Consider the following 24,810-nt stretch of genomic DNA (forward strand, 5'->3'; position numbering starts at 1 on the left):
CTGGGTGGGGTGCAAGAGTGCTGTGATGCACCATCCTTTGTTCCGATACAATATGTGGTAGCCTGATTTAAGGGTGATGTATTTAAGGCACCCCCAGAAGCTTACAAACAACAGCACTCATCTGGCAACACACAGTTCAGTGGGACCTCTCTCATGTGTAACACTGCATATGTAAGTGTTTGCAAGCTCAGGATGTAAATCTTCACAGGTATCCCTTCAATTTTTGTTATGCACCCATTATTTTTCACACAATGCCAGGGACTTAAACCTATTGATGAAAAGGAAATGTTTTGAACTAGAGTCATAACCGCCACCCTCTCTGAGCTGTGTGCAGGTTTCATTAGAGTCTCTAGTCTAGGGGTTGTGTATAGACTTCCTCCTGATGTAAAAACATCCACAGTAACACAACTGAATCAAATAAACATGCAAGAGAGAACCTGAAAAACTTCATTTTTCTCCTCCGAATACTATGGGATTTGGGGAGAGCCCTCCCTAACTCCCTTAGATTCCAGTGCCTCAACCCTGCAAACACTGACACACATTTGTAACTCTACTCCTGGGAATAGTCTCATCAAAACCAATAGAACTCACATGAGTAAAATTACATGCCTCTGTATTTGTAAGGCTGGGGCCAACGTGCCCTAGTAGTCTTTCAGGTGGAAACCACTAGCTAGTAGGAGAGTAAGTGTAGTAACTAGGTGGGCAGCTGGGATGAATATAGTCAAGTGAAAGCCATTCATTCAAATACTATTCCATGTAGGGGAGCTGCCTCAAAATTAACCCTTTACAGGCCTTTAGCATAGTATAAAGTAGGGGCAAGGCTTGTTGAAGTTTCAAGCCCTTTAAAGCAGCACCCTGCATAGGCATGTAGTAGGGAAAAGGAAGTGTTAACCCTCACATCATAATCAGTGATTCTACCAGTAAAATAGAAAATTCTGCCTTTCCTCACATGCTAGGAAGTTTATGAAAGACTTACCTCAGTAGGCCAGAAGATTATTCCTCCTTATGTGGCCCTTCTCTATCTAGCCTTTCAGTGGTCTCAGGTCCCAAAAGCGTACTCATACCACATTTTCCCTCACTTGTTAATTGGGGGACATATTCCAGAACCTTGCTCTTAAATGTTAGTTGCACCTCAATTAGAAGCCATTAGCACGTCTACTTGATATAAATCAAACTGCTATCCCCTGTGCACTTGGATCCATTGGCACGGAAAATAAATACCTTATAAATAGTATCCAAAAATATAATAGAAAAAATAGTAACAGATGATGAGATGTGGTCTAAACACAGGACTGGAAGTCTGGAAATCCCAAGTTCCAGCCCTGCTTGTCATAACAATCCTCTCTGTGGCCTTGGAGAAAGTACTTAAGTTCTCTTCTTCAGTTTTCCCTGTCTGTAAAATGGGGATGCTATTATCTCAAGAGGGTGATGTGTGGATTAATTAGTGACTGTTTGTAAAGCCTGAGTATGATTAGTGCTGCATAGAATTCAAATAGAAATGAGAGAGAGAAAAAAAACACTAACAATATTGCAGGAATTAATACTTTTACTCACTGACTGCCATTTCAGGTGCAAACTGCTTTACACATTTTTTACATCACTCAGATTTCATTACTCCATTTCAGTGAATTAGGGAAACTGGGCTCTTTATTTGAACCAACTTTCCTATGAGCCTTAGATTTGCAAGGGCAGTTATATTTTTATTAACAGTCAGTCATTTGAATGTTCGTAGATTGTGCTTTTAACAGAATCTCTTACTCCCTTTTAAAGCAGAAAAGTCAAAATATCCCTCCCCCTAAAAGACTCTACAATAGCTCCTCCTACAAGGGATAAAGTCCCACCAATTTAGCCACCCTAAAGCCTTAGTAAAACAGACTGGTGCAGGAGTTAAAGCATAGCAGTGTTTACCTATTTTAGAACGGGACTTATTCCCTGAGGCACAGGGAAAAACCTCAAGGGAGATGGAAACCCCACCAAAAAGAAAAAAGAAAGAGAAGAGAAAGGATTCATCAAGCAAAGAAAAACACAAAAGTAAAGGTAAGTACAAGCTCACTCATGTGTCCTCGGTTGGCTACTGTTCCCATCCCTTAGGTTCCTAAGCGCGCGCTCTCTCTCTCTCGCAACAGAATTCTTTCTCTGCCCTTTTTATTTTCTTATTGTTTGTGAAAGACTAAGGAGTTTTGGGATTGACTGTATACGTGTGAATAAATGGGACCCTGCAGCCACCACAGCAGTGATGGTGCCCTTTATAAAGCCTAGTATAAGCAGAGGGAGTCCAGCTTCCTTCGGCCCCAATGATTCTATAATGCAAAGGGCACCTATGCTTCCTCCAGTATACCTATACAATTTCAAAGTGCTTCGGGTCTCCCCTAGCGTTGGTGACTCCTGTAGCCATTCTAGTTCCCCAGTTGGAATCCCTGAACCATCTTCCTCCTGGTCCCACGATTACCAACCACTGGCGCTATTCTGAGCATAGCCTTTCCCTACATGTGCATTGGTGCAGGTTTATTTAAACTGGTGCAATGCCCTGTGTGGACGTTCTGCTTTAGTGTTTTTAGATTATGAGTGACTTTTTTGGGTTTTATTTATTCCTGTTCCTAACTGATTTAAATGAAACGGAAAGAAGCCTGGATTAAACTGAAATAGGAATGGATACTTTTTGCACTAGTTTCATGAAATTGGTTCAAAATCACACAGTTAGTTAAACTGGGACAATTCAGGGTGTCCTTATCAGAGTTCTGGCAGTTTGAGTACTCTAGCCGCATTGTTATGCTTGGCTTTTCTTTTTAGTTTGTCCTCAAGTCTGCATTTCATGGGTTTCTAACACTCAGTAAGTGGTGTCTGCAAAGTTCTGACTTTTTTAGCTTTAAATTATTGATATGTGTGTTCAGCCCTATCGCCAGCTTACCCAAGCTGTTTGATGGAAATACATATGAATTCTACCCACTTGCTTTCTTTTTCTTTAATGGGCAAGTACATCACTTTTTAATATTCTTCAAGCTCATCATGGTAATGGGTCAATAGAGTTTTTCCATGAGCTGGTAAATTTGCATGACAACTTTACAATCACTCTCAACCAACCCCATGCAGTGTTCACTGACATCAGACACATGCATTCTGACAGACTGGTGCCTGGATCCATACAAAGTGGTGTTGGTTAAGAAATATGGGCTGGAGGAGCTGGCTGAATGATGCAGACAGTGGAGAAAAGCCAATTTAGAGAGAAGGATATAGGGGGGTGGTTGTGACAACGGCTAAGATCTTGGTCAGACAATGTTATGAAGGGATAGGAAGTTACCTCCCATAGTAACCTTTGTTTTCCAAATACATCATCTCTGCAGATCCACGGTGATCCTCCTTCCACAATATTTTGAAGGCTTAAGGCAGGAGTTCTCAAACTGGGGGTTGGGACCCCTCAGGGGGGTTGCAAGGTTGTTACATGGGGGGGTCACAAGCTGTCAGCCTCCATCTCAAACCCCACTTTGCCTCCAGCATTCATAATGGTGTTAAATTAAAAACACTTTTTTTATATATTTATAAGAGGGGTTGCACTTGCTATGTGAAAGGGGTCACCAGTACAAAAGTTTGAGAACCACTGGCTTAAGGGATGTGTCTGTAGCTAGAGAGGAACTGAGGGATGAATGCATGTTTTTTATACCCTTAATAGAATGCGGACACAAAGGGGAAGCAGGTGCAGTCTTGCTTCAGCTTTGGTCTTTATGTTGTTCCTGAAAGAGCAGTAATTCACCACCATTTCCTATGGGTGGGGCAGTTATTTCTTACAGTCTCTAATTTCTAAAAATAAAACCAAATCATAACTAAAACTTTTTTTTTTAAAAAGCCTGATTTCAGGTCGGTGGATTAGAGGTTTGTTCATAATGGCTGATTATTTCTTTAAGTAGTGGACTTGTGGCTTTAAATAATGGACTATTTATATAATTTATGCCACAATCCATTTTGTAATTAACAAGACATCTACTCCTTTCTAATGAATGTTCCAATACACTGATTTCCTCCTCCCATCGCTCTCTCTCTCCAATTGTTGTTCACTCCTTTGGTCTGTGTATTTGGTATTAACTCACTAATAGGCTGTCTCCTGTAACATGCTCATCTTCTTTATTTAAATGTATTAGCTTATTGGGTCCTCCAGCGTGAATGTATTTATGCTGAACCTGAAAACTGTATTCAGCTGTTCAACTCTGCACATCGTTTATGGATACCAAACAGGAATATATCGGACCCGGCTCCTAAACTACTTTCTTTTCCATAATCCAGAATATTACTTTAGTGCCATATATTCTGATAAATTATTAACCACTGTATCATATAATAGTGAATCAATTATACTGTCTTGTGGGACCTCATTTTGTGTCCCCAAAAATTAAAAAGGCAATACTATTAGAGGAGAATAGGAATTTAGAACCAGCTATGCCATACAGACTGTTCCTTAGCCCAGGACAAATATTGTACTGGTGACTAAGCAATTTCTGCTGTGGGGTTTGTCAGAGGACATGATTGACTGCTGCAGAACAGTCATGTGACACTCAGTCTAGCTTTGCTTTCTGTTCTTAGAAAGGGACCTCTTCTGTGGTCAGATGAGCACTGTAAGAAGAGACGTTTCCTGGCTTTTGGTGCCAGTGACTTGACTGACGCTTTTTAGCAGCTTAGACCACGGTATTCAGTAGCACTAGTTGTAGGGGAGGAATCCTAGTCAATATGTATTTTAGAAACAAAGGAAAGTTGCTTTGTTATTTTTATGTTCACACATTATGTATAGGGTGCCCACATTTTCAAAGTGGAAAAGCCAGGACCACACTAGCAGGGAAGGAGGGCAGCATGGGATGGTTTTGGTGGGGTGTCAGGGTTAGGGAAGTGTGCACAAAAAGGCTTTGGAAACTGTGGTGGGGAGAATTTGTGCACCAGGGACAGTTGAAACGAAAGGGTGGCAATGAACCAGGTGTGGGGTGAGAGTGCAATCCTTGAGGCACATGTCAGTTTCATTTGCTTAGCAGCCTAGTGGTACCTTTATGTTGCTACCATATGCAGGAGTTAGGAAAGCAGCATAAAACACAGAGGCTTTTTTATGCGTGTAGTAAATTAGAAACAAGGACAGACCCTGAAACCAAGTCCAACAATTTCCTGTTTTTCAGACACAAGTAGCCAATCTGATCACATGCACTTCCAAAAATAGCACCATAATGGCACAGTTACCTTTTTTCCCATCTCCCTGAAACTGCGCAGCGGGGGGCTGGATGCTGGCTTCATTTGATTATCTAAATAGGAATACGTTTGTCACCATGTCTTAAACTTAGATCATATGGTCCTATGGCCTGTAGCATGCAAGACACAGCAAAGGCCTCTTGTTTTGGTGAGTTAAAACTGACTCTAGATTCCCTGCTCAGGGCTGGTCTACTCTACAAAGTTAGGTTGATCTAGCTATGTAGCTCAGGGGAGTGAAAAAATTCACTCCAGAGAAACACAGTTAAGTTGACCTAAGCCCCAGTGTGGACAGCACTAATCGACAGAAGAATTCTTCCATCACCTAGCTACCACCTCCCGGATGTGAATTTACTACAATAACAAAAGAACCGCTTCCATCTCTGTAGTGTCTATACTACCGCAGCACATCTGCACCATTTCTAGTGTATAACAGTATTTTGAATGGGAATTATTTCCCCAATATGGATATTTGCTGAGTGTAGGCAGGCAGCTCTTGTATTTTTCATACGTCCTCTGATGTTTTCTCTACCATACATACAATCACCTCTGAACCAGTCATTTTGAGTACAACCCTCACGTCACATCCACACTTTCTTTCCACCAGATGTTGAAGTCTTCTGCTATGTCTTTATTGCTGCATTATTGCAAACTGACTTATCAGAAACAAAGGAGCTGGAGACTAAGGCTATGTATACACTAGAGAGCTTACAGCAGCTCAGCTGTACCGATGCACCTGTGCTACTGTACGATCTCTCTATGCTGATTGGAGAAAGCTGTCCAGTTGACATAATTAAACCACCCCCAACAAGCGGCGGTAGCTATATCGGTGGGAGAAGTGCTGTGCACACACTAGCGCTTATGTCGGTAAGGGGGTGGGATATTCACACCACTGAGCAATACAAGTGGTAGTGTAGACAGCCTTAGAAAACAGTGTGGATTTAAAAAAATGCACCCCCAACAGCACATCAATATGGGGGAGACAACAGGGCACATGCATGCTTTCAAAGACCTGTGCCTTATTTCTCCTTGCCCTTATTCTGGGAAACCTTGCAGCTGTGATGCACGTTAGTAAGGGTTGTTCGATTACCCCAACTCTTCCCCCCCACCACTTCTCATTTCTACCAAAAATGGTTTCCCCATCCCAAGAGCGTGAGAGAGGAGATGGGGATATGGTCGCACAGTATTCAATATCCATTCCCACCTACAGCTCCCCTCCTCCTCGCAAGCATCGCCTCCTGCCCCCTTCTCTGCCTCTGCCCCAGCCCCCGTCTCTGAGTATTTCCCCTACTGCTTCCTGCCAGCACCAGCCCTCTAAACTAAAGCCTCCTCGCCTCTCCCCGTCCCGTCCCCTCCCCTCAGTAGCCCCCGTCCTTCTCGCCCCTCCCCCCGCCTGCTCTCCTCTGCCCCTGCAGGCCCCGCCCCCGCCCGGCCCAAAGGACCCCCTTCGTGCCTGGGGTTGCTTTCGCAGTGCCTGCTCGGCGGCGGTCTCCTACCCTCTTAGCCCTCCGCCGCCGGGCTCCCAGCTTTATCCCGGAGGTGAGGTCGGTGTGTCCCAGCTGAGGGTGAGGTGTTGGCCGAGGCGGGGGCCGCGACGGGGCAGGCGGTTGGTGGGCCGGCCCCGGCTCGTTGGGGTCCTGCGCGGCGGCGGCGGCGGGCGGGTCGACAAGTCGGTGTCTCCTTCACTTCGTCCTCCACTTCGAGCGGCCGCAGCCAGCGAGGCCTCCTCACGGCGAGACCCGCCCGGCTCCCCTCGGACAGCCCCGCCGGCCAGGTGATGGGGCCGGCCCCGCCTCGGGGCTGGGGTCGCGGGGCGGGAGGGCTGTGTGAGTGGGGGGCCGGCCAGCCCGCGCCCCTCTGGTCCCTCCCCGGGATCGAGCCCTGTCCCGCTTTGCCATGCAGGGTAGTGGGCCACTTGCCTGGGAGCCCGGGCTGGGGCCCTGGCCGGGTACATGGGGGAGAAAGGGCGGCTGCGATGCTAGTTCAGAGCAGGGCCACGAAAGGGCCGGGCGGGCCGGCCGGCGGCGTCCTAAAATGGCCGCGTTCACCTTGCAGCCGCGGCGTGTCTGGCTGTGGGCCTTTGCGGGGGGAGCCCGTTCCCTGCCAGGGCGTTTCTTCCCCGGTCCGTCGCGGGGCAGTCTGGCCCCCGCGGCCTCCGCATGTGTGTTTAGAGAGGCATCACTCATCCTTCAATGTTGGTTTTTCCCCCCTCTTTGTAGATTCATTAGATTGGCCTAGCTATGACTTATCCTCCACCATGTATCCCTCCGCCTCCGAGACGTAAGTAGGGAAAGAGTTGAAGCAAGACTGTAGCTAAAAAACGTTGTGGTAAGGTTAGTAGCTGTATAAGATCGGAAAGGGCCGATGAATCCCGAACCCAGAGGGCTAACATCAGCCCAGCATTCTCCTCAAAAGGGCATCCATCCTCTACAGGACCACCCTTTTAGAATAAAATCGAGGCTTCCTAAAGTTGGTGTCAAGACAGTTTCTATCTGTCTAAAAATGCGATCTATTGTCTGAGACTTTAAAATTTGCATCTGTTCTCTAAGAATTTCTCAAGGTGTCTTTAATATGAGGGTGTGAAGGAGTTAGACAGAATACCTTGAGGGAAAGGTGTACTGTGGTAACACTGTACACTAATTGTATTTCTTTAGGGTAGGTTAATAGTATTTTCTTATGTGATGGTTAAATCACCAGTTATCTTCCTTCTTTGGTAAAGGGAAAAATTTAATTTGGCTTTTTTGGGAGCAACAGTTGATCCCATGTTTCCAGGAATGCACAAGGAAAAAGGGATAGCTTGAAGCCAGAGATCAGGGTGGAGCTGCCACTTGCATCAGTCACAATCAGGAACAAGATTGTTCAAATAGTCGATTTCTCCTCATAAACTTACAGTTCATAAGTGTCTAGGATTTATAAGTGTAATGTTTAAAATCTACCTGGGTAATATTAATTTTTAGTAAAAGAAACTGACAGTTCGAGACTGGATTGAAAAATATTGACTTCACTTGGGTTGGTTTTGTTAATTGGAATGGAGGGTAGGGAAGTAGAGAGTTGATGACAGACAGGGCTTAGCATTATTCTTTCATTGAAGGTAGCATTACAGGAAAGATAGTTATAAAAGCATCAAGGACACATGTTAACTATTGGTCCCTCATTTGATCTATACTAACATAAGACTAAAAATTACAGGCCTGCAGGTTAGATTGCATTTTAAGACATAAGGCCAATCTTCATGGTGGTATTCATGCAATTATAGTCACCTTTTATTTGCAGGTAGGACATGTAACAAATATTTAACAACTTATATGTACCAACCCAAATGTTTGTTACCGTAATTGAATTAGCATTATAATTTTATTAGTATCTTTCTAAGTTGCAATTTTATAAATTTTTTGCTACCTCCTCTAATAACTTTCCATGGCATCTGCATTGTTTAGCGTAAATCTGCTACCAGAGTATGAGACTGTCGTTTTGAATTTAAGTTGTACTACACAAAAACAAAAGGCTTATTTACTTTATCACTGCCAAAATGTTTTGATGCTGAAGGTTACTATAAAAATGAAATCAGACGTAGCTTTTTCTTGGGTGTTGGTGGTTTGGAAGAAAGCCCCAAAATATGTGGCTGAACACTTTCTAGCTTTATTTTAAAATGGTAAATGCGAACAAGAGCTGCTGTTGTAAGTCTGGCTGCACAGTAGGATGGAAAATAGCAACATTTCCTTTATTGTTTGTATAGCTCAATCGGAACAACAGCTGTTCATTTCTAAACAATTGAAACATTTTCTAACTTTCTTTAAGGTGGTAACTAGTCTGCTATGGCAGCTTTTTAAAACTATATTTAAGTTGTCTATTATTTGTAACTTGTTTAATCAAAGCAATTTCAAATGAGCTGTTAAAACATTCTTCTGTATGTATGTGATCTGCTGTTTAATCTATAAATATTAATGACTTTTTTAAAAGGGCAGGTAGAAAGGAATGCCTCAATGCAATACCTAGTTTATTCCACATCCAGGACATACAACTAATTTGCAGAATAATAAGCTGGCCTAGAACACTTATCTAAGGGATAGCTGGACTATAGGTGAACCTACTAAAATGAGATTTAGTTGCACAGGTACACATGACATAATTACTAGCACCCTAGAAAGGCAATGTTAAGTCCCAAAACAAAGTATTATCGTAACTGTTACTTGTTCCTGAATATTGAGTTTTCTCTTTACAGTAGCAATTTCTGGTACTTAAAAATTACAAAGCAACATTCTGAAAAAGTGTGAGTGCTTGAACCTTGCTTTGATCCCATGTGCTTTAAGACTTGCAGAGATTTCCAGAAATCAACATTGTGGAATTCCCATTGTCTTCTGCAGGACTTGATTTACCCCTTTTAAAAAAAATGAAGTGTGAGCTGTCCTGGTCACCTCAATAAGATGTTAGTCTTTGAAACCTAATGAAATACAATTTAGTGCCCCCCTCTACAAAACAGAATGGAGGAATTGAATGTTCTGGCATACAGATTAGTAAAAATGTAAATTCCTTTGTACACTTTACTCAACAAGGAGGCAAACAGGTGGAATATTGGAAGCAGCTGTGTGTTAGTTCTTCATTAGATACCATGAACTTAAAAATTACGTGTCTAAAATTTTATCTATTAATTTGTAACACAAGATCACTACTACAACTGAATGAGATTAGAGAACTTTGTTTGCATACTTTGTGCTTTGACTGCACTTCTTTTCTAGTCAGTTTCTCTGTTTCCCCTGTGTAGTTTCCCTTTTTGTTTTTGGCACTTCCCCATGGGAGATGGGATATACGAACACTTCCGATATGAAAATGTGACCCTAGATTTCAAAATGACAGTGTCCCTTTTCTGGTTGAAGTTTATGGGAAAGCTCCCATTGAAGGAGATAACAGCTTTGCATTGTGATGAATTGTTGAATGGGCAGTGAAAGATAATCCTGAAGGCCAACATGAGTTGGGTGGTCCTGGGTGTCTGAAAGGAGTGAGTAGTAACCACAAGTGTTCTAGGCACCCCAACCTGCCTAAGGCTCCGAGCCAGAGAGAAGTCCTATCAGAAATTTATTGTGCTTCTCCACCCATTTGACCTCACCTCAGTCCCTCCCCAACTGGCTTATAAAGGCTTAAGCCTGCATGTTTTCCCCAAGAGAAGCCTTTATTTGACTTTCACTTTTCTGATACCTTTCATTGGTTTGGGGGACCTCCACTTAGATCCCATCAACCTAGCTTCTGTTACAGAAGTTGCTTCAGAGCAACATGGTGTGTTCCTTCTTCAGCAAGACCTGATCACATTCCCTCTGCACTGCTCCCAACTCTTGCCAGCATGAAGAAGCGAGAGGTTGGACCAATATCTAAAAATTATGATAGAAGTGACATGGTGTTTGCAACAAAGAAGCCAAATATTTTATAGCTGACGAGTATAGGTTGTGTAGGGTTTCTATAAAGCTTATCAAACAGTTGTTGAATTTAATAACTTTATTAGTGTTTTTGAATGTCTCTCCTTGAGTTAGATATCTGGTATTAAAACACAAGGCTATGTGTAGATGCAAACTAGATACACAATCCAGCATGTTTCCTTTCAAAAAAAGGGGGGGGGAATCCTGTGGGGTCTTAACAAAAATATCTCATGGGAATCCTGATTAGTATAGAGAGTCTGTTGATTTCATTGCAATTTCCTACAACTTTCCCATCTCCGAGTTTGGAATGGCATCTTTCTCCTCTGAAAGCTTTTGTAATTTCTGAAATATGGAGCATTTCACTTTTTAACTAAACATTGGGAAATCCATGTTGGAATCTACATGGGGAGGAACATGCTACACCTTGGTAAACCCATGCCACTTTGAAATAGTCAGTATTATTTCTATGAAAATCTGTAGGTGTATCATAAACTAAAGCAGTACGAGCCATCTATTGTTAATTGTCCTATATATGAGTTCTTGTTGGAAGACATAGTGGGTTTAGAACTAAAGATCGTTTATCTTTATATGATATGTTTCAATATTAATATACCTGTTATCTCTATCTTTCCAGCTCCAATGGCAATCCCTCCATCATATGCAGATCTTGGCAAATCTGCCAGAGATATCTTCAACAAAGGCTATGGTAGGAATAATACTTAAAAAATAACACACACACACACACACCATGCCATATAAAGAAATGTCACTTTGCTGAAGCACATAAAGCTAACATTTTTAATTTACACACGTTCTGGAATATTAATTTGTGTGTGCTTGTATACACTGGGATAAACTAATGGATTTTATTAAATTGGAGGGAGTTCATACAAGAGCAGCGGAATGGTTAGAGACCTTGTGGGACTGAGTTGAAGAGAAATTAGACACACACACTGGCTAATTAGAAGTTAATAGATGGGGAAACCAGTATGTAAATATCTGAAGGATGTAAACAACAAGGAAGGAATGGATTTTATAGTAGTACTCTACGGAGGAAGGTGTGGTCTTGTAGTTAAGACAGTTGACTAGGAATCAAGAACTGAGGTTCAAGTCCCAGCTCCTATGGCCTGGTCTACACTTGAAAGTTATACTGGAATAATTGTTGGCTAGGTATGGGACTTTAACTATATCTGTATTTAAAAAAAAAAACATTATATTGATGAATCCCTAGGGCGAACACAGTTGTTATGACGTAAAGGTGCCATATATTGGTGGTGGTTTCCTGTGCTATATTGGAATAGCTGTACAGTGTAAAGTAGTTTTTGTGCTTGTATAACTGCATTCACACTTGTGGGGTTGTGCTGCTTAAAGCAGGTATAGTTAAAGCATCATGACTTTCTGGTATTAAAATGCCTGTGTGATCTTGGGGATCACATTGCGGGTCAGAGTCCTGCAATGAGCTCCTGCTAGGCAGATCCCTGGAACCTCATAGACTTCACTGGGGTTGTGCAGAGCACAGAAGTCTGTCAGAGTTTATTGCAGGATTGGGGCCATAATCTGTGTTTCAGTTCCCAGTCTTCTGCTTATATCATCTCTCTTTCCTCACACTCTTATTTAGACTGTAACCTCTTCAGTTTTTTTTTTTTTTTTACTTTTGGATTTGGACAACATACAGCACTATGAGACCCTAGTCTTGGCTGTGGCTTCCAGGTGCTACTGTAATATCAAATATAGAAACTTTAGGTCTGTTAGACTGTAGCTTAGAAACCTGTTTCTTGGGACATGTAATTGGACTTGGCTAGATAACTACGATAGGAAGCAACCTTACAGTGGCAAAGAAGTAGAGGCTACAATATTTCTGGAAAAAAAAAAAAAAACATAAATCAAATTATTTGCTTAATATAATATAAAGTACAGCTAATTGCCAGAAGGGTGACAATATAAAAATGGCACCTTCTTAAATTTACTCCCTTTGCATATTTGGAACTGTATTTCCTAGCTTATTTGAGTCCTAACCTTTGTTAGCTCTCTTGGCTCAGCAGTGCTATAGAATGAACTGTATTCTAATGCTGATATGTGAACCAGAAAACTTCAAACTAAATTCTGATTGCAGAATATTTTACTGGTGGCTGCATAAAAGTCAGAAAGGACGCAGGTTGCCTTTGAGAGGCAGAGCTGAATTTGTGGAGTAGATGGAAACAAAAAACTTTCATTTAGTTAACTGAGAAAATATTCCCTAGTAGTCATTGGTGTACAATCAACAGGCCTTTGCTATTCCTTTTTTCACTTTAAAGTTTGAGAGAAAACTACTCAATTCAACACTGACTACAGATGTTTCAAGGTCCATAGGATTTATACTGCTCTGGTCAATGGCTGAAGTATTTTTTTTCTTTTTAGTTTTGCTTAGAAAAATGCACACACTTTAAAAAGTACACTGTAATAACTTCGACTTCTTCTTAAGGTTTTGGGCTGGTGAAACTGGACGTGAAAACAAAGTCAGCAAGTGGGGTGGTGAGTTTTAAATTCAAAGCATTTTTGGTTAATGTGCTCTAATTTTCCTGCTTTTTAAAGGGAACTTTTATGGACAAAGTTAGCTAGTTGACAGAATCCTTTGATAGGTGTTTGCTGCACAGTACACTTCAGAGGGTCATAGAGATCTGCAGCTCCAAACATAAATCACATTACCATGTATGCTGACACGTAGTAGTCAGAAGTAGTTGTTCTTTTGTCTTTGTAAAGTTGCTAAGCAGGGTATATTTTGACTGTCACTCATTTTGTGCGTAAAAATGAACGAATAGCAGAACGATTTTTAAACGTAAAATTGATATCCGACCATACAGAAATTTAATTTAGCTTTCTTTGAATATTCTTTGCTTCTGTTTGTGCTCAATGTAAATCTCTCAAGACCCTGGTAGTACGGCTGAAAAGGATTTGGGAGTTATAGTGAATCACAAATTGAGTCAACAATGAGATGCAGCTGTGAAAAAGGCGAATACCATTTTGGGGTGTATTAACACCAGTGTTGCATCCTTGATTAACATAGCTATGCTGGGAAAAGCCTTAGGATAGATAGCTATATCAGCAGAAGAAGTCCTTTGTCTGGTACAAATTTATTCCTTTGGGAGAACAGGTTCAAGCTGTACCAGCAGAAGAAGTGTGCTCCCCCCCCCCCCCCCCCGTGCTCTCCTGGTATAGATATACTGGCAAACCCTCTTAAGTGTAGATAAGGCATAAGGTATTTATCACGAATAGTCTTCAGCCTTTACCTTGATTTATGGAATATCAGCCTGCCTTAAACAGTAGGTATTCCTTAAAGAAAAAGCTGACCACTACAGGCAACGGGCTTCTTCATAACTTGAATTCCAACTTTTTCTACCCTTGTTTACTAGGGACTGCTACCATGTCTGGAACTCTGTGTTTTGCACAGACATCTAGTGGCTAAATAATATGCTGCAAGTAAACATCGTTCAGTCAAAGTTAATTTTTCATATAAAGCTACCTCATTTAATCAATTTTAAGTTTGTTGTCGTAGCTAAGGTAAATCTTTAGCAACAAATTTTGGCATTCGTATACATCCTTCATCTACAGGAATATCTAGATAGTCCTTCAGTGTATGGTGAGATTGATACAATACTCCAGAAATGTTTGGTTGGTTTGGTAAATGTTTGGTTTAAACATACTCTTCTCATAAAACTAATGCTCCCTCTAGTAGCAGTAAATGCATATGGCACCTTAAGGAGTGGATAGCTAACTGTAATGGGTGTAGGGGAAAACAGGACTTGTCTACATGGTGCAGTAGTGCACACTAAAGGGATATGAATTCTACAGCACATTGTGTTGCATATTAACTGGTCCAGATAGACCCTGCTGCCATGCAATAAAAGTTCCCTAATACATATGCCCTACCAGGGTCTACCTGGGCCAGTTAGTGTGCAACATGTTGGTGTGCTTTAGAATTCACACCCATCTAGTGTGCATTGCTGCACCATATAGATAAACCCCACAGCCAGGCATATCTTGGGCCAAAATTTGGACTTAGATTTGTAATTTTTTTTTTTTAATCAAAGACCATCAGAAATTTTTCCATATCATTAATAAAATTGCAGTGGAAAGACTATTTAACAAATATTCCCTGAAGCAGTTGCTAGCCAAGTACTTCAGCCTTGTGCCCATGTTTATTTTTAGATTTTCAAAATTTGGTGGATATTGACTAGTCTTTCCATTCTCCAAGAAGAGAGATGCAAAAAGTAAAGAGCATAAATAGTGAGAGGCAACCAGTGTTTATAACCTTCAATTTTAATAACTAAGGTGCTGTTTGTAATATAAATAAGTGCAATGTTTATTTTTAAATAACTTTTAGTGTAACAGTTACCCACTGAGAGTCCCGAATCTAAAAAATATAATTCTGTGTAAGGAATGGAAGTCTGTTAATAAACTTACTATCAGTTAATGTCACAGTCTCAAACATAGGCAGTCTCCCTATGTAATTATATTTTTACTTGGGAGTCCTGACTCACTAGTGTGGCTATTAAAATCCCTAATTAAGAACCAATGGACTAGTGCTCCCCTTTCATCTAGAGACTTACGTTCAAATCATTTCTTGATTGCAGCTATAAAATTTCTTCTTCTAGTCCTTGAATATTTATTTATTTAAAATGTATATGTAGAGCCATCCCACAATTGTAGCATGATAGTCTTTGTTTGGGCACTAAAGATTGGAACAATGATAGTATTATATGAGGATTACAGCATGTTGGCAGAGTTGTCTGGGATGCTGTCTGCACTGTGCCTGGCTCTAATAGTGATATTAATTCAGGGGTGGGCAAACTTTTTGGCCTGAGGGCCACATCGGGGTTGCAAAACTGTATGGGTAGGGAAGGCTGTGCCTCCCCAAACAGGCTGGCCCCCTCGCACTTCCCATGCCCTGACTGCCCCCCTCAGAACCTCCTACCCACCCAACCCCCCCTGCTCCTTGTTCCCTGATTGCCTCCTCTCAGGACCCCTAGCCATTAACCGCCCCTCTGAGACCCCACCCCCTATCCAACCCCCCTGTCCCCTGACTGCCCCAACCCTTATCCACACCCCAAACCCCTGACAGGCTCCCTGGGACTCCCACACCTATCTGACTCCTCCCCCCCCGCCCCCCCCGCCCCGAACCTCTGCCCCATCCAACTGTTCCCTGTCCCCTGACCGCCCCCCTTCCCCCCAACCTCCAACCCATCCAACTGTCCCCTGACAGGCCCCCCAGGACTCCCGTGCCTATCAAACCACCCCCTGCTCCCCATCCCTCGACTCAGAGTGGCAGGACTGGCTTACTGGAAAGCCTGGGAGGTGGGAAGGGGAGGGAACAGGGGCTTGCCTCCCTGGCCGGGAGCTCAAGGGCTGGGCAGGATGGTCCCGCGGGCCGGATGTGGGCCGTAGTTTGCCCACCTCTGTATTAATCCCTTCAGTAATATGAGCACCATACTCACCTCTGTACTTGTAATATTTTTTTCTGCTTTTTAAGGAAACAATGTCTTGAAATAAATTGCCTCAGAAAGAGGTGTAAAGCATGAACTACACTGAACAGTATAGTTCAGTTGCTTATAGCACAATGGACTTCCTTGCCTTGGAATTGGGTTTTACATTTTTGAACTGTGCAGTGTCAGTGCACACTGCTATTTCCTGGTTAAGTTTGAAAATCTAGAAGATCCTTTTTAGCAAGTTGTTACAAAAGGGGGTTGGGTATAACTCAAACTGGCTGAACAGGACAATGCTACCTTATGGTTGTGTACATGGTTTAGTTTGTTTTTTTAAGTTAAAAAAGACCTTTATGATGTGAGACTTCCTGGGATGTGTGCAACTCAGGAATAACCTATACTGTCTTATTAGGAATTTACAACAGCTGGTTCATCAAACACAGACACGGGGAAAGTGAATGGGAGCTTGGAGACCAAATACAAATGGGCTGAGTATGGTCTGACTTTCACAGAAAAATGGAACACAGACAATACTCTGGGAACAGAAATTGCGATTGAAGACCAGGTAACAGATTGATGTACTACTTACATTTAATTTTTTCACTTAACCAGTAGATCTGAGCTAATAGCTTTTGTTCCCCTAATTAGATTGCCAAAGGTTTGAAGCTGACGTTTGACACAACCTTCTCACCAAACACGGGGTAAGAGTTTTGTTTTTGTTAAGAGAGTACTTTTTGGCATGTTTAGGGGAATAACTTTGCATGTAAAGGTCAAATGAATATTTAATAAGTTAATATAACTATGTGAATGAAGAGTGTATATATAGGGCTTGAAATTGGTGGCTCAAAACTACTGCTGTTAACCCAGGCTCTTACATTTGAATGTGGCTCCTTGGGACACTGAAGCAAAATGTTTTGCTCCTTAACAAGATAGTTGGCACCCTAATGAGAGAATTGGATTTGTTAGAATAGTAGTCAGGGCTCTGCTTGCACAAATATAAGAGAATATGTTATGGGAGATTGGGGTGGGATAAGGAAGTAAAGAAGTTTCTTCAAATGTATAATCCCTGTTTTTTCTGCAGCTTTCTAATGGGCTGTTGCATTTTGGTTCCATAACTGGTCAGTTATGTCTTGCCCAGACTTGACACCTGTTCTCTAATGACCTTTGTGTGCCTACTGCAGGTTAAGTTAGTAAAAATTAGACTGATAGAGGATGAAGCCTTTTTAAAAAATAATTTCTTTGCTTCAGGAAGAAAAGTGGCAAAATTAAGTCCTCTTATAAACGTGAATGCGTAAATCTTGGTTGTGATGTTGACTTTGATTTTGCTGGACCTGCAATCCATGGCTCAGCTGTCGTTGGTTACGAGGGCTGGCTTGCTGGTTATCAGATGACTTTTGATAGTGCCAAATCGAAGCTGACAAGGAATAACTTCTCTGTGGGTTACAAAACTGGAGACTTCCAACTGCATACTAACGTGTGAGTATTAAAAAAAAAAAACTGTATTTGAGAAGCTTGTAGTAAGAATATTCATAAGCTTCAAATTCTGAGTTAATAGCATTTGTTTGTGAAATACAGTGTCAAATATGCTCTGTGTGAGAGAACCTTGTACAAAATTAACCAGGGTAACACATGAGATTTTCTTTACCTGATCAGTAATTACTTCTGTACCTCTTTTCTAAGTTTAGTGTTTATAGCTTGTTTTCTAACTACTTTGTTACATGAAGTAATATCTGTAATATATGCATTGTAGTTTGCAAAGTATAGAAAGCAATACTTGAAGTGTTGTATTTACAAAGTAGACTGAAGTACTTGACCCCTCCTTGCAATTGAGAAAATTGCATTACAATAATACACTTGTTCCCTGTGATCTCTTACAGGAAATAGTTATTAGCAGTTGGCATGATATCGTTAAATAAATATGCTTTGCCAGTGCTTTTGATTCTTAAGCCCTTTTCTTTAGCCTGAAAGGGAACTTTAACATAGGAAGCACTCAAGTTTATGAATTCTGACCATACATGGGAAAGCATATAGTTTTTATGTGTTTTCTCACCTTCCTGCTGACTTCTGCTTTTTAGCTATCCTGGTCCTACCTTAATTGTTTTTTGTATATTTGCAGTTTTCCTAAAAGAATTCTCAGGTTGAATGATTGTGATAATGGTGCATTACTGATGTCTCAGTGATGTTAACTTAAATCTGTATGGTTCCACTATGTGTTAGGGTAGGAAGCATCTTACTTGTATTCACTGGAGTCAAATCACACACTTCCCCCCCCCCCCCCAAAAAAAAAAAAAAAGAAAGAAAAGAGGGGGAATTAAGATAATGAGTACATTTTAAACAGGATTGTTCAGACTTGTAGTGAACTGCTTTCAAAGTTTATTAAAATATTTGAAAATGGTATTGCTTTTCTAGAATAAAATGTCCTTTGACCCTTTTCTTAACCGTAATGCTACTTAGAAACATCGTTTCCAATAATCACAAGATTCTTCTGAATATTTGTCTCCGATTTATAACTTGCATGTCTGTATCACACATTTCATACTCTTCATTAGTTTCAGAACTAAAGGGAGTTTTTTGCCATGAACTCAATGGAGCCAGGATTTTACCTAGGGTATTTATGAGCTTAATTGTGCAAGTGAATACATTAGTATCGCCCTTAGCAATATAATTATTGGAGTAAGCTTCTTTCATGGACTCTGCTAAAATACCTTATTCTGCCTTGCAAGCTACATTTATCTGCTCTCCTTTTTAATGTCTTATAATGGAAAAATAAATTGTCATGTTTAAAATACAAATAATATCCCCAGGTGAATAAAACTTTAAAAGCTAAATGTAAGAGTAGGACTTTATATATAATATACACACAAACCTGTAATTTAATTTCACTTGCAAATACCTTGCAGCAATGATGGGTCAGAATTTGGTGGCTCAATTTACCAGAAAGTGAGCGACAATCTTGATACTGCTGTAAATCTAGCTTGGACGGCAGGCAGCAACAGCACTCGTTTTGGCATTGCAGCTAAATACCAGTTGGATTCCACTGCTTCTATCTCTGTAAGTATGGCTTTAAGCTTCTTCTTGCTCTGTGTAAATATACAACTGGATATCTTTTATAGTAGTATAAACATTCTATATTGATATGGAATGGTGAAGAAGTATGCCAGTTACTCTTCTGTATCACTAATGTAAAGGTCTGTGATAGCCCAGATGTTAACAACTAAATCTTGTAAAGTATGTGACTTTAGTTACATACAACAAAGTAACTGTGAATTACTTTTTCTACGGAAAGTCGTCTTACTATGCCTTTAGTAACACAATTCAGTGCCTTACACGCTAAATTAAATCACTCTAGAGAGGTGGTTCAGACACTTTTTCAGATTACAGCACCAGGTTCCCATGCTGAGAACTCTGCTATACCAGTCAGCACCCTATCTACAATAGAGCTTGGCTTGCTCTAGTTTAACTCCAGTTTTGAAGTGGGTAGTGTCAGTGAAACAGATGTAATTGGATCTAGAATAAGAGTCTTGCAAACCTGAACTTCTAGTGCTGGTGAACATACTATTGAGTGAGAATGTTACAATGATGGTTAGTATAGAAATGTACTAGCCCAGTAAAACTAAATGGCCATTCCTTGATTTGAGTGAATCAATGAAAACCTGTTTCTTCAACGAATACCATTAGATGTTGTGGCTTGTTCTGCTAGAGTTAATGTCAGAAGCATTAAAAAAAAAAAAAAAAAAGGTGAATTGGCTCCCTTCCTAGAACAGTTCTAAACAAACATTTCAGGTAACAGGGATTGTGTTGGAATGTAGTTTGAAAGGTGAATTTCTGCCTGCCCACTCAAACTATATTATTTTCCCTCTGGGATAAGAAGGGTGTATGTGTATGGTTTGCGTGGGGTGGGTGTATCCAGTAAGTGCAAAGATACTGCAAAATATAAACTGGTTTAAGTTTTGTGGTGTCTGTTCTTGGTGACAGCTATTATAGTCACTACAGGATTATAGCAAAGAACATTCTTTCATGGTTTTTTGGAATTGCTGTTTTACTCCGCTTTTCATTTTGTTGCAGGCAAAAGTGAACAACTCTAGTTTAGTTGGAGTGGGTTACACCCAGACCTTGAGGCCAGGTAAATATTCTATAAATGAGTCACTTCGCTGCAATCATGCATTCCTTGTTGTTGTTATGCATGGAACTGCTGTTGAAATATTTATCTATACACTCAATGCCAGTTAAAATTGATTGCTTCTTTTTCCTCTCTTTAGAATGACTATCTCTGCCATCTTTCTCCCTTTCAATCTATATTGGAGCTGACTTGTACTTTAACAGTTTCACATACCATAAATTAAAACTTGTACTGAGTTTGAGTTCTGCTTGGCTAAATCCAATGGCACTTCTAAAATATTTAGGCTAAGTGTGTCCTCCATTTTATTTTCCAGTAGGATGGATTTCAGCTGTGTTCCAAACTTTCAGTGTGCTGTTATGCTGATATGACAACAACCTCTAGTAATCTTAATTTAACCAGAACATTTTTGTTGGTAGTATCGTGGAAGGTCTAACCATCATTCCTAGAAAATGTCCAGTTATCTGGCTGGTATCCATTAATCAACTTCTTACAGCAGAGTGAAATAACTATATTTTTTTGTTTTTTGAAGACCTAATTCACATTACAACTATTATGAAGATATTAAGCAAGTGCAGTAACCTATACATCCTCTGATCACCAGCTAACACAGTTTATCTGTGTTCAGTTAATACCTTGGTAACAATGTTCTCAGTGATTGTCCATTTGTGCTGTTTGTTTAAATCACTTCTGGTTATAAAACATGATGGTGAATAACTAAACCATTAAGACCAGACTTGCATGAGAAAAACCTGACCTGTTTTTGGACTTAGGTTGAGCGGCTTCTGTCCAAATAGCATTAACACCATATACAGGATGGGGCAGTCTTGTGGAGCGAACTCATTCAGCATAGTTTTGTTTCAGAAACTAAGCAACTTCTGGTTTAGAAAACGGAATTAACTGCTAGTATATTAAAACATATGGGGATTCATCTCTCTGATTAGGAAATAAGTCCTGTCTTATCTTTGCAGTTGAAAGAAGAGATAATGCCTCTCAATTTCAGCTGTATACCTTGGCTGATTGCAGTTGCTGCTTTTGTCGGGGGAGGAGGATGAAATCCTAGGACAAGTATATGGGCAGAAGAAGGGAGATGGCTCTTTCTGCTCTTAAAAACTAAAGAAATTCCGAGACAAAAGTCTTTGTACGCATAACTTAAAGATAGATATCCTTTCAGGAAGGTTGCAGTTTGCAAAAACGCACAAGAAAATTTAGTTAAAATTAAAAACTAATGAGAAATTCCAAACCCTTCATGCATGCAGTCAAAGGTAGCTGAGCTGCTCTTAGTCTGCTCCATATCAATGCCCTGAGAAATTCAGACTGCTTTATCCATCCGTTTACAAACACTGTGTTATCAGACACTACTAAAAATAGAATGCTTTATTCTTAATTGTGTCCGGATTGTGCCTTCTTTACTCAGCAAACAATTTTACTACATTCATACTGTTTTCCTAATCAGGAACTGGTACTCCTTATTCAGGGCCTGATTCTGTCTGGTACAGAGGGTTCCTTATAGTTCTATGTGCAAGTGCATGATCCATGTGACAGATACAGCATGTCTACAATGGAGACATCAAACCAATTCTAAACCAGGGCTATGTAGGGCACACTTACAAATTGAAAGCTTTATACGTACATTGGCTGTTAATATTGCATGCACAGGCTGGAGGATTTTTTCTAAATCTGTGATCCAAAACACCACTATGTCTTGCGGGGGGAGCAGAAGTACACCAGGGAAGTTGGAATTGTTAAGCGGTGGGCAGAGTTGACATAACTTAATATTTAACTGTTGTATTTCCAAATATTTGGGTTTCTTGTAGATTTTTAACCTTACAGGTGACTTGCAATTGACTGAAAAAAATGGGCTTTTTCCTGTGTGCTGCTTTCTGATGCATTAAGAAAGCCTGAAAAGTTTTTGGGTTTTAATGTATTTTTTTTCTGGCTTGCTTCAAAACGCTTACTGGATCTCCGATTAGAGAGAGTTATAAGTCCACTCATTCGTGTTAGCATTCCTTTGTTCTGATCAAGGTTTTGGGGAAAGGAGTGAAATCTAAATCACTTTCAGTATACAGGATCGTCATTTGAATTTATTAGGGTAGTCAGAAGGGACTCGGTAGCTTACTGAATCTGGCCTCTTTCCCTCCTGAGATCCTTGTGGGCTCAGACAAAAGAATACTTGACTTCCAGATTCTTTCTCTCTGTTAGGGGGAATAGTTTTAGTCGATGCAAATGAAAATAAGATGGTCTCTTTCGTTCTTCACTGTCTTCCTCCAAAGGTCTTATCTCTGATTTTACTGGTTGCTCTTTAAAAAGCTAGGATTAAGGTAGCTTCATTTTGAAAATTGCACATTTTTTCTCATGTTTATGGCAGTTGGTGTTCTGTTTGGGCAAATACATCTTGTGCAGTATCTCTAATCCTCCCTCTATCTTTAAGGGGGGGAAAAGCCATCATCGCACTTTTCCCAAATGGCTATCTCACATACATAGCATATTTTTGTGTGTGCGAGCTACAGTGTGGGAAAGGGCTCATTTCCATATTAGTTTGAGTCAATAAATGATCTCCTAAGTCCAGTATATAAAATGTGCTTCTTAAATAGAATTTGCATGGTGGTTTTTTTTTTTTTTTAGTTCCATGTGAAGCGGTTGCATTTTATATGCCCCCAGATAGTCATTTGGTACCTACAATTGTTGTTCAGCTTAGTTTTGTACAACTTTATTTTAAAAGCTGAATGGAGTTGAGTACGTAAGTGGAAATTGCTTTAGAAACTTGCTTTACTATTGAATTACTACCTTGGAAAGAGAGTATAATTGAACTTAGACTTGTGATTGACAGAATGGTTAGCACTTTCAGATTATGTGTTAACACAGGATTGTTTTAATCTTACAGGTGTGAAGCTTACACTCTCCGCCCTGGTAGATGGGAAGAGCATCAATTCTGGAGGTCATAAACTTGGTCTTGGTCTGGAATTGGAAGCTTGAAACAGCCGAAGAAACTGCTGCAAGGAAGGGATATCAGAAGAATTCGGCCTTAAAAATGTATTTCCAATGTGATCAGCAGGCTTTTTTTCCCCAAGAGGGATGACCTAGAACAAGAGCTGTATTCAAAGTATTTTAGACAGTTACTTGTTAGCTGGTTTCTAGTTAAATTGGTTACCTATCTAGTTATCAATTCTGCATTAGTGCAGTCACTTATACATTATTTAAATGTATTTAACTGTTTAATGCGCTACCCACAAATAATGAAATAGACCTTTATGAAAACTGTACAATTGTGTGCATGTTTGTTTTTATGTTCCTTTTAACATTTTGATATTGCCATTGAATGAGAAATGGATCAGTGGATGTTTTGAAATGAGGTCAGCAATTTTGTTAAATCACCTTAATTAGAAATACTTTTGGTATCCCAAGACAACTCAAATTATGAATAAAACAAATACACACACATACTTGTGCCTCCAAATATTTTAAGAGTTTAGCTATTGATAGGGCTCAGTGAGCTTTAGTTTACTTATAAAATTGTTATAGTGGCACACACCTCAGCCATCAGTGATCATGAACTTCCATTATGGGCCCAGTCCTTTTGACCACATGTTGAAGCAAGCAGGTTTCTGCTGAGGACGATTGGATGGGAACTCCTTTAGGAGCCAGTGAACCTCACCCTTAATCTATTGCTGTGGTACGACAAGGCCCTCTTTCCCTATTCTCCAGTTCTACTGTCCCTCCGTGAACAAAGTGAACTTTGTCCGGTACTCTGTGCCTGCTGGTCTGGAGAGTACAATACACTCCACCATCTGACTTGAAAAATGCCCCCTACATCTCCCACTAGCGTCTGGCTGCAGAGTGGAGGCCCACTCAGTACAATCAACTGGCCATGTGAGCAGGACTGTTAAGCTTCTATTTAGAATGTGTGACAGATACAGTGACTTACTTTTAATCCTTCGAGTGAGAAATAGAAGATAAAGTTTGCGTTTTCCCTTTGATGTTACAGTTCTTTGCAAGTATCAGTGAATAAATGTGGTAACTCCTGAAGTTGTTGCAGTAATGCAAGTGCTAAAAAGATTTCCTATGTATTAAAATACAGCTCCAAGTGGAAGAGAACCTTGCTAGAAGGGATACTGGAAATGAATGTGCAGTGATCCTCCTAATGTGGAGATGCAAAGTCTGACTTTAAGGTCACAATTCTAGTTCTGAATTTGATGACTTATAAATAAGGTAAATATATATACATATATTTAGAAAATGCAGTCCACATGCTGCTAAACAGACATCCCCCCTTCAGGGGGCCGTCTCAGGGAAATTCTTCTCCTTGCATACATTTTACGTGCTTTGAACCATATAGCCACATTGGTGTACATCTGAATTTACACTACTAGATGGGAGGAACAACCTGGAAGACAGCATCTGTTCTGGGGTATTAAACAGCAATGTGGTAGACTTTAAGCTATTTAAATATTTACTAGCATTTCCTACTAGTCACCATTTTCAATAGGGTGGTTTCCTGTTTTGTTTTTTTTTTAATCGCACGTTTACTCTTCTTGTGATAAGAGTATTTTACATCAAGTATTACTTAGTATGAAAGGTGGAGATGATAAAACATCAGATTAGAGCTGAA

At 40.4% G+C, this 24,810-nt stretch overlaps 1 protein-coding gene across 1 annotated transcript; it reads left to right on the forward strand.

Annotated features, from left to right (window-relative positions):
- Window positions 1-7,442: 7,442 nt before the first annotated feature.
- Window positions 7,443-23,206, forward strand: VDAC2 (voltage dependent anion channel 2). The gene is made up of 9 exons (XM_074958644.1): window positions 7,443-7,497; window positions 11,260-11,331; window positions 13,087-13,136; window positions 16,497-16,649; window positions 16,733-16,785; window positions 17,333-17,560; window positions 18,985-19,135; window positions 20,150-20,207; window positions 23,086-23,206. Exons 1-9 carry the CDS (start codon window positions 7,458-7,460, stop codon window positions 23,175-23,177), a joined length of 897 nt encoding a protein of 298 aa, XP_074814745.1. The 5' UTR covers window positions 7,443-7,457; the 3' UTR covers window positions 23,178-23,206.
- The last annotated feature ends 1,604 nt before the right edge of the window (window positions 23,207-24,810 follow it).

This window comes from Natator depressus, chromosome 7, assembly GCF_965152275.1.
Source record: "Natator depressus isolate rNatDep1 chromosome 7, rNatDep2.hap1, whole genome shotgun sequence".
NCBI classification, from domain to species: domain Eukaryota; kingdom Metazoa; phylum Chordata; order Testudines; family Cheloniidae; genus Natator; species Natator depressus.